General features: G+C 55.0%; 1 protein-coding gene across 1 annotated transcript in view; it reads left to right on the plus strand.

Moving 5' to 3' along the window:
- Window positions 1-10,006, plus strand: part of FBXW4 (F-box and WD repeat domain containing 4) — an 81,034-nt gene extending 71,028 nt beyond the window's left edge. The window contains exons 7-9 of the mRNA XM_033841969.2: window positions 8,242-8,382; window positions 8,915-9,056; window positions 9,257-10,006. Of these exons, the coding sequence (XP_033697860.2) occupies window positions 8,242-8,382; window positions 8,915-9,056; window positions 9,257-9,376 (403 nt within the window). The 3' untranslated portion in view covers window positions 9,377-10,006. The remainder of the gene's footprint in view (window positions 1-8,241; window positions 8,383-8,914; window positions 9,057-9,256) is intronic.
- Window positions 10,007-10,663: the final 657 nt, after the last annotated feature.

Genomic DNA, 10,663 nt, shown 5'->3' on the forward strand with positions numbered 1-10,663 from the left:
ACTCCTTCTTGCCCTAACCCCTGGCAACCACTTAGGTGTTCTTCATCTCTGTCATTTAAAAAGTAATATAAATGAAATAATATATCTAACATTTGGAGATTTGCTTTTTTTTTTTATATACTGAGCATAATTACCTTGAGATCCACAGAAGCTGATTCATGTGTCAGTCGTGCTTTATTTCTTATTGCTCAGTAGTATTCCCTGGTATGGATGTACCAAAGTTTCTTTCCCCATTGACCAGCATCCACCCACTGAAGGATGTTTGAGTTGTTCTCAGTTTTCTGACTATTGCAGATCAAGCTACTATGAACATTTGCGTATAGGCTTTTGTGTGGACATATATTTGCAGTTTTCTGGGATTAATGCGGGGGAATACAATTGCTGAGTCATTAGTAAGTGTGTGTTTAGTTTTTTACCTGTCTGTCAGACTATTTTGAGTATCTTTACCACTTTATATTCTGACCCCAGTGTCTGAGAGATCTAGTTTCTTCACATTCTCAACAGCATCTGGTAGTGTCACTATTTTTTATTTTAGCTATTTTAATGGATGTGTTATTTAATTGTGGTTTTAATTTGAATTTCCCTAATAGCTAGTGATGTTGAACAAGTTTCCTTGTGCTTATTTGCCTTCTGTATATTCTCTTTGGTGAAATGTCTGCTCATGTTTTTTGCCCATTCCTAACTAGATTGTTTGCTTTTTCACCGTTGAGGTTGCAGAGGGGCATTTCTGCTGAAAGTCAGTTTTATTTAGTCACATAGCTGGACCTTATGCTTGGCACCAATATTGATCTGGGCCTGGGATGGCGGACAAGCTGGGGCAGGGAGGGTGTACACCACCCCACCGTGACCCAGCTTTATCTGGAAGGTTGAGTCGTCTTCGGCCTCTTCTGCCCGTGGTTGCCTTGGTAGGGATGCTTCTGGGCACAGATTTATGGTCAGGATGGCGTTCTAAGGCACCAGCTGCCTCAACAGCATTCTCTTATGAAATCCCTAGACCTCACTAACCCTAAACACTGGGTCTTTACAGAACCCAGAAAGGACCCGAATGAAAATGGGCACAAGACAGCTATGGCCTCAGTTCTCACAGAAGCCAGACAATAGCCATTGCACCCTTACGCCAGCCTGAGGCAAGGCCGCCCTGGGCATCACTTGGCTTTCCCTTCTCTCTAGCTCCCAGACTCCTCTCCTCACCACTGAGGAGCCAGGCCTTGCTTAAACATCTCTTCCATTCCCAGGGAAGCCTGGACGACCAGTGATACGGGGACTGAGGGAAAGATGCCCTGGTGGAGGCATCTGCTTTCGGTGGGAGGAAACGGATGGACAGGACGACTGTCTGTAGCTGTCTTTCCCAGAGAAGCCCAAGCAGATAATAAAGCCATGTAGAAAATAGGATTAAGGTAATGAACAGGCAGGACAGAGTTTGATCTTTCAATAATGCCAAAGCCTGACTGACAGGCCAATCTGGAAGGTGGAGCAACATCGTCGGCAGGACTCAGTTGCGGGGCGGTGTTCCGTGCTGGGTGGATTCTTTGCTTTTAACCTGTCACCGCTGAAACTTGAGGAGTTCTGGGATTTTCTCTTTTATGTGTGTGCTACAACTTGCGGGGGAGGAGTACTGGAGGGGCAGTTTTGCTCAGAGCATCATCGCCCCTCCAGGGGCTGCTCTCGGGATGATGGTGGGGGCTGGGACGCGGCTCAGAGGCAGCCTGCTGGGCACCAGCACACCCTCATCTGTGTCTCTCCCAGTACTGGTCCTCAGGCTGCTTTTCACAGTGCCTGGAGACCTCTTTCAAGGTCACCATGGCTCCCTCAGCCCTTTGTTCATCAGGATTCCTGGAGACTCTGTTCTCCCTCTGGGCTAGGGATGGGGAGGTGCTAGCTGGAGCACACAGGTCTGAGAGCACCCGTGGGCACAAAGCCATTGCCTAGATGGTAAGGAACTTGGCTGTCACCCTCTCCCTTCCTCCTTTCCTGCCCTTCTCTCTCCTAAAGCTGCGGACAGGTCAAAGGACAGGGGATTTCTAACCTGTCTAAATCAGATGGGAAGAAAGATAGAGTCCTTCACCCAATTTGGACGTGCTAGAGTGTTCCTGTTTCCGAGGATAGATGGCATTCAGGCCCAGTCCCTGGCCCCCAAGGGCTCTATCCTGAGAGACTGTGCAGATAGCCAACCACTAAAGTATCCCTAGCTAGGCCCTGAGGAACTGTGCCAAAGCCATCCTGTTACTGAGTTTGGGTCTGGAGGAATTAAGGCCCATCTTGTGTTCTCCATCTGCATTTGATCAGGGCCCTTGGCTCAGCCCCAGGGAAGGTGTTATCTGTGCGGGGCACGCCTCTGCTGCTGGAAGACCCCGGTGGTGGGTGGCGGTTCTGACTGGCTTGACAACACATCAAGCCAGTGATCTTCCCCTGGGTTTGCCCTTGCTGTGGATTTTACCTTTTCTGCCAGGGTACGTTTGAGCTGGATCTACTATTGGTGCCCTGAGACCAGGGCACAACGGGCAACCCCAGTGGCAGTGGGGAGGCAGGCACCAGGATGGAGAGGCCTGTGATCTCAGCGTTGGAGATGTCATAGTGGGTCCAGCTGTGGTCCTAAGCCAGCCTGGGGACTGTTGGGTAAGGAAGTCAGTAGGGGTGGGTTTTGGCGACTTGGCTACTCCTGGGGCATTGAGGATTTGAGTCCTTGGCTAGGTACTGCACTGCTCTGTATGTGTGTGACCATATTCATGGCCCCTGCATAATCCCACCTCATCTCCCCTTCCCCTTCAGGCCCGCATTATCCCCAGTTCCCCATGACTCCTCCATTTCCATCCTTAGCCCTTAAATCTCTTTCTCAGCAAAGGTAGGGGCAAAGAAGCTTCTCACATATTCTGACAGACACCCTATATTTTTCCCCTCTGAGCTTTTGCTCTAGCTGGCCCCTGTGCTTGGGATACCCCCTCTCTGCCTACTGAAACCCTGCTCATTCTTCAGCATAAATAGCACCTCCACCATGAAGCCCTCCCTGATTCTCACCCCTGTGGCTGGAGTTGGTGACCTTAGAGCATTCATAGGGCCCCCTTGATGGCCACCATGTGGCCTGGTATAGCTTCTCTTCAGGCTGGGAACTTATCTTGGAACCCTGGACTGAACACGGGAGACACATGTCACGGCATCTGATGGTGTTTGGAATGACAACGGGCGCCTGGCTGCAACCCTTTCTAACTGTCTGCAGAAAGAACTGGTGTCCTGAGCGCAGGCTGAGCCGCTCTGAGGGCACCATTAGTGCCCATCCCACCCAGGTGTGGCTTTATCTCTGCCCCCGCCCTCCACCTCCACCTGGGGCAGGGGGCCTGGCCCTCAGTCGGGGTGATTATGGGAATTGCCCCTCTTTAAAGTACCTGCCTTCTCCTTTGAAAGTATTATTGACAGCTTTTCTCATTTTCTTTTTTCTTTACCTCTTTGAGGAACCCTGTAATTTCTTTCTCTTTCTTTCTTTCTTTCTCCCCCCACCCCTTCCCTTTTTCTTTCTTGTCCCCTCTGTCCTCCCACCCCAACTCTTTGAAATTGGCTCTCTGCCTGCTGACACCAAACTGATACTTTGCGTTTCACTTCTCCTTATCCCTTTATGGCAACAGATGTTGAAATTTTGTATCCTTTTATCTGCCCGGCTGCCCCTTCCTGTAATTACGGTCCTCTTGTTAGCAGTACAAAGTGGGCTGCCCGGCTGCCTGGCCTTTGAGCCAGTGTCTGAACACGTGTGCATGGGCAGGTGCTGGGGCTGTGCACGCGCACACGCATGCATGTGAGACACCTGTGGCTTGGAAAGGGCCCTTCCCGTGCACCTGATGGGACTGGGGTAGGCGAAGCTTCGGTGGGCTTCTCCTGGTCTCCACGGACTCTGTGGTTATATGTGGGACCTGTCTGCCCCCTTGACTCCCTCCTCCCCACCAGGGGGCTGGACGAGGACAACCACTCCCTCCTCTCGTGCCAGCTGAGCAGTGAGCACCCGGAGGCCCATCGTGGTCAGGAAGCCAGATCCCACCAGCTTGTGCCCCACACATACCCACGCCTCCAGCCAAGCCAGGTGCCCCAGCCCTGCACCTCTGTTGTTGCTGGCCCTTCACCTGAGCTGCCCCCCATCTCCTGTTACTGCCTGTCACAATCCTGTCACTCACTGAAGAGATGTTCTTTTATCTGTCCCCTTATAAAACTCTTTCATCTCTCTTCTGGTACCCACTGAGCCTCCCCTTGTATTGTTAGTGGGATAGATGACAGACTTCTCTCCCTCCCTGGACTGAAAACTCCTTGAAGAAGGGACTGTCTCCCTCAAAGTCTCATCTCACATCTCCCTGCAGTTTCTATTAGGCGCAATGCCTCTTATACAGAAGGTGCTCAGGAAATGGTTATTGATCAAAGAAAGGAAGAAAGGGAAGGAGAGGGTGGAAAGAAAGAAGGGAGCAGAACCCTCCTATTTTCTTAGTGACCATGTTGGGTCCAGCTTATACCTTCAGGCCATCTGTCCCCTGGGGGCAGAGACGATGTAGGAAGGTGGGGTGTTTGCCACCCTTCCACCCTCTCACCAAAAGCCATCATTGCATTTTTGCAGTTGCACGTGCCAGATGGGGTATCCTCACACCCAAACAGATGCAGGAATGAATACCCATAGAACCTCCAAGGAGCATCATCAGGAACCCAGTGTGTTAACAGTGGCTGTCAATGGTGTGAGGGCCATGGGCATTCTTAGATGTGGTTGAGGAGGTAGAGCCAGGGTTATCTGCCCTCAGGGCAGTTTAGCACAGGAGGACTTTCTATGGGCCACGGCTTGTGCTGGGCGCTCAGGCGGGCCAGGCAAGGGAGGCGTGTGGAGGCCGGGATGAGGGAACTCAGAGGGAGGAAGGCAGTGACGCAGGTCACCCAGCTTCCCTGGCCTGCAGGACCCAGACTGGGGGTAGGGTGGAGGGGGGCTTCCAGGGACTGCCCCTCTGTGCCTAACTCCAGCCTGGTGCTTAGGGCCTCTCCCAGACAGGGCGTCTGGGTCTTCAAGGCCAGTGCCTACCTCTAATTAGCTGTCCCCACAAAGATGGGGATGGGGGGTGGTATAAGTATCTTATTTAAATTTCCTCCTCCCTGACTGTCAGGAAGTTCCTGTCATCCCATTTCCCTCCAGCTTCAGTGGAGTTGCCTGGGCAGCGGGTTGGGATGGGCCAGGGAGATCTGATTCTCTCACCTGATCCCCTCCTCAAGGGTCCCTGGGATGAGGCCACACTCCACTTGCTTTTCCTACCCAGGTACTCTGGGGACTCCTGGGGGAAGCCACACACAGCCAGGTCTCCCCGGCCTGTGTCTCATTCATCAGGCTCACAGGGGCAGCCCCATCTGTCTTTATCTTTCCCTGGGTCAAGAGAGAATTGCTGGAGTCAGGCTGCGGGGAGGCTGGGGTGGAGGCCCCCCAGCCCTCAGTGGCTCCTGGAGGCCCCGGCTTTGTGCGCAGGAGTTGGAAGGGAATGGACTTTTTGTCTGGCCCTCTATAGTGACAGAGCTGGCCCTTGCTCCTGTCTTGGCCTGAGGCTCTAAGCGGCAGCCCCTTTCCCACACAAGTTGTGCGACAGCCAAGGCTCTGCACGCCCCCCTTGCGCCCCCCACCGTGAGAGGCCGAGAGGCATTCTTAACATTCTTTCCAGAGAAAAGGGGTGAAACGTCTGAATTTGGGGGTCACCACGTTATACAAATTGCAATCTAATCGTTTTTACAAGAACACACTTGCTGTAAGAAAAGGAACCCGGAGGAGGGGCTGAGGAGACAAACAGCTTGTTTTGTCCCCCTTCCCCCCAAAGTTTGGGGCTATTGTTGAGCTCATCTTGCTTCCTCCACCAGAGCAGTTGAGCTAGAGTTTTCTAGTTAAATTGGTCCTGTGGTGGGGCCACGAGGGCCCACGGTGCCATTTCTGTTTGTTTTCCCCAATCAAAGCCCCAGCGGGGCTCCTATGGCACCGCTGGGCTGCTATTTGAAGAGACGGGCCATTTCCCAGAGCCTGGTGTGTCAGTTTATGCTCTGAACTTAACCTCACAGGCACTGCACAACAGAGCCTCGAGGGTCCCAGGCCCAGAGGCAAAAGAAACTGTATCTTTTTATTGGCCCATTTAAAGTGTGTGTGGCCCTTTCAGAGAATCAGAGGACTAACATGGCAGAAACTCCTCAGGCCCCGGCCAGGCTGGGCTGGCAGACAGGGGGCTTTGGGGACTTGTCCTGGTCTCCAGGGGCTGGTGCTCGCTCGGCCTTTGGGTCTACCCAGAGGGTAGAGTTCTGTGTTTCTTATTGCACACACTGGCATGACACTTTCCAGCGGTGGCTCAGATGCCCCCCTGCCTGGGCAGGGGCCCAGGGTGGCAACTCGGTCTGGGTGTGGCCCTTCTGCTGCCGTCCCTCAGTCCATGGGTGCCCAGCTCTCCTTCCTTCTGAGCCCTGGGACCAGGGGTGGGCAGGTAGAGCCATGCTGGGCTTCACGCCCCCCAATCTCCACTGCCTTTCATCTTCTATTTCAAACAGACAAACATGAAATTACTTCTACAGATTAAAGGGGAGAGCTCCTCAGTCATTCCTGAAGGCCTCACTAATGGAGGGGGCAGGGCCCCTAAATCTGGAAGGAGGGAGAACTGTGGAGCAAAATAGCCCTGACCCAGTGGACGAGACAGACGGAGACAGACAGAAAGAATATGACCCCAGGCCCTCTCAGGGCTCTGGCTTGCCCAGGGGTGGTGAATCATGGCTGGCGGCCCATGTGGAAAGGTGGGCCTTCTTGGGAGCTGAGGTAGTGATCTCTAGGAGATGCTGGGGAGAAGGCTTTCTGTCTGATCCCTCAGCACACAGAGGAAGAAGCGCTTCTCTTGGAAGGAGGCTGGGGACACGGGTGCTGACTTAAGGCCTACCCCCCGCCCCCCACCCTGACTGGAGAACAACAGTGCTCTCGCTGGGGGTCACCACGCTGCCCTGGACTCGTGGGCAGAGTTGGGCAGAAAAGAACCCACAGCCTCCTCCTTGGTACTCCTTTAGGGAAGATGGCAGCTCCACTGAGGAGAAGGGAGGTTGAGGGTCAGAGAGTCTGTGTGAGGTAGGACTGGAGCTAAGGTCCACATTCACACATGTGGCTGGTGGCCTCGTCTGCCTCAGGCTCTCTGGTGAAACCTGCCTGGGCCGAAGCTGGGCTGGTGAGACCACAAAGTCCTCCCTAACCCGTGCCGGGGCCTCTCACCTGGGTGTCCCTGTGAAGTGTCCACAGCCCAGTTTCTCCCGTCACATCACAGGGGAGAGCCCAGCATCTCTTGGGTGAAGCTGAGGAATTTGGCCTGGAGCGTGTCCCCTTCTTCTTCATTCCCCCCAGTCATTCTGCAGAAACTCACCGCTTCTACCCGTCCCCTAGCCACAGGAATTAGCGGGTACACTTGATGTTGAGGGGTAGTTGCTAGGGCCAGGAGGCCCCCCTACATGGTTGCTAGGGGTCTGGCATTGGGGCGAGGGGTCTGCCCACTGCCGCGGTCACGGAGGGAATTACACAGTCACAAAGAAATTGTTCTTCTCGGTAATCTGCTCTCGGCCACCGAGAGGGGCAAGGGTGGGGGGAGCAAGCTGGAGCCCAGCAGGCTGGTGGCTGTGATCACAGAGGCGTGCTAGCCCCGGGCCGGGGGCCAGCCGGGCCAGGAACACCAGGGACCAGCCTGCTAAGCTGCTTTCTCAGCGATTTCTCTCCCCAGACACAAAGGTGTTTACTTGTTTTAACATCTCCTGGGACTCCCCTTCTCCCTTTGTGTGGTCTTTATCCCCAGTGAGGTTTGAGCCCCAGATTACAGGCAGGAATTAAGGCATTGGACTCAGGCAGCGCAGAACCGCATGACCTGCGGGATCAAGGCGTATAAAGTAACCAAGTGTGTGTGTGTGAGGGGGGGCCGACCCCTTCAGCACGGCCCATTCATCGTCCCGAGGAGGAGTGGCTGGGCGACAGGCAGCCAGCGTGCAGGTGTGATGGAGGGGCTGCTGGTGGCTGACTGAGGCCTTCAGCTGGGGGAGAGGCAGGGACTGGGAAGTGGGGAGAGGGGTGGGAGTCTAGGGCATCTCCTCCTTTGGCCTCCCTCCTAAGGGAATCTAATTCTAGCTCAGGAAGGAGAGCTGCATTTCCCCAGGAACTGATGCCATTTGAAGGTTAAAAGGATGTGTGTGGGCCAGGGTGGGACAAGCTCTCATCCTCTGCCCTGCCTCTCTTCCCAGTGGACAGCTGATGACGCACCTGGGCGGTGACTTTCCCCCAGGGGCGGGGGTGCTGGACGTCATGTACGAGTCCCCTTCCACACTCCTGTCCTGTGGTTACGACACCTACGTTCGCTACTGGGACCTCCGAGCCAGTGTCCGGTGAGTGTGCCGGGCAGCAGGACAGGTGGTGAGAACCCCATGCCAGTCCTGGCCCTCCCTCCAGTCCTGGCGGGCCCAAAGGAGAGGGACGGAGACTCCGTATCAGGGGCTGGTAGAGAGCAGCTGACAAGGTCAGATCAAGCTTAGACTCCCCACCTTGGCGGCCCTGGTCCTGTGACCCAGGAGACCATAGCCACGAGGCCCTGGTAAGAGCCTCCTTGGGCGCCATCAGGGTGCTGTCCCTCAGCATTCTGTCCAGCTTTCTCGAGGCCTTTCTTGCCTCTTAAGTCTGGTGACACACAGCAACCACGTGATGCGCAAACGAGGCATAAACCTGCCTGGGGCCAGGGACTTGCTGAGAAAGAGATCTTTACTGAGGAGGCTTTCCCCCATTAAGTCTGGTTTTAAAGGAATTTGGTGATTCGGCATCTCTTTCTCCCAGCCAGAGTGGCTCCCTAAGGCCTCTGGGGAAGCTGGGGTGGAGGTGGAGGGCACCCCCAAACCTCTCCCTGCATCACCTCCTCCCGGACAGGAAGTGTGTCATGGAGTGGGAAGAGCCCCACGACAGCACGCTGTACTGCCTGCAGACAGACGGGAACCACCTGCTGGCCACTGGCTCCTCCTACTACGGTGTGGTGCGACTGTGGGACCGGCGCCAAAGGGCCTGCCTACACGTAAGCGTCCTGCCCACTGCAGGCCTCCTGGATGCCGGGACTTGTTATTGGGGGCTGTGCTGGGAGCGGGTGTGCCTGGAGGGGGTGGGAGGAAGCCTACAGTGGCCCCTGTCCCCTGGCATTAGGCCTGGGAATCCTGGGTTTGGGCTCCCCCAGCTCCCGGTGGGGACGCTCTCGCCACTCCTGTCCCTCCCGTGCAGGCCTTCCCTCTGACGTCGACGCCCCTCAGCAGTCCTGTGTACTGCCTGCGCTTCACCACCAGGCATCTCTACGCTGCGCTGTCTTACAACCTCCATGGCCTGGACTTTCAAACGCCGTGACAGGGCCACCCCAGCCTGTGGGCCAGAGAAGCCAGCTACTCAGGGACCTCTGCTGTCTGCAGGGTGCAGTGATACCTCCTCCCCGGCCCCGCCTGTGTTCCTAGACCTGTGACCATGGTAATCAGGCACCGTAAGATAAAGGCTGCTGACTCCTGGGCACTGGGGTTACCCAGGGGTGCAATCCCTCTCAGGAACCAGGTGGAAGGAAGGGACCTGCTGCTGCTCAGCTGAGCTTAGCCGGGCCTCGCTTCCCTGTTGGCCAGAGCAAGGATCTGGCCGGGGGAGAGAGGCCCACCCCTTCTTAGAGCCGGGCCAGCTCACCACAAGAGTGAGGTGAGATGCTCCAGCCTTCCCAGTTGGGCCCTTCCTGCCCCTTCCCTGGAAGGAGAGGGGAGGCTGCCAATACTCTGTGACACCAGCCTCCACCTCAGTCAGACCCCACCTTTGACCAAGCTCTAGGGCTGGGGACTCACTCCTGGGGTACTGTGTGGCCTGGTCTTGCTTTGAAACCAAGAAAGGACAAAGGGAACCCTGAAATTTTGAATGAGTTCTGAGCCAGTCCAACCTCAGGCTAGCTGTGGAGACATGCTAAAATGTTCATTTTGTAGAAATAAAGCTTGACTGTTCACAGATCTGGTTCCTCCCTGGCTGGCAAGACCCCAGGGAGAAGGAACAGCAGATTTAAACTTGGGGCTGGGCATGCTAGGGAAGGGTACGATCTCGTGGCTCAGTGTCTCAGAGAACAAACGTTTCTTTTCTTCAGGAAAACCTCTCATTACCCCCTCCACCACTTTGGCCCTGGTGGTAGGGTGGGTGTCGTCTGTGGGGTATGGAGGGGGACGGTGGAAAGGCTCCTGGCTGCTAAGCTGCTGTCTGCCTGCAGTGACCTCCTTCACCCTACTCCAGCGCTCCACAATGCTGCAACCCTTAGGCTGGCTTTACACCCACAGCATCTTAATATCCTGGGCTGTTTCCAGGTTTTCTGCAGTTTAAAATCTTCCTCACTCACCCTTCACTTAGGGTTTACAAGGTAAGGTAGCACAGGGGCCCTTCCAGCCTGGTTTTCCTCTGAGTTTATGCAAACAGATTGGGGAAGATGCCCTGTCCTGCTGGGGTCAGGGCTCCCTGATCCTCTTCTCCATCTAAGACCCGTACCTCCCTTTATGTGTTTATGTGGAAGGTTCTATATTGAAGGTCCCTAGGCTAGAGGAGAAGGAAATGTCATCACCAGCACCCTCCCTGGGGGGCAGAAGCATCAGAGGTGGACAAGAGGGCAGTGCACCCACA

Source organism: Tursiops truncatus, chromosome 16, assembly GCF_011762595.2.
Source record: "Tursiops truncatus isolate mTurTru1 chromosome 16, mTurTru1.mat.Y, whole genome shotgun sequence".
Taxonomy (NCBI): domain Eukaryota; kingdom Metazoa; phylum Chordata; class Mammalia; order Artiodactyla; family Delphinidae; genus Tursiops; species Tursiops truncatus.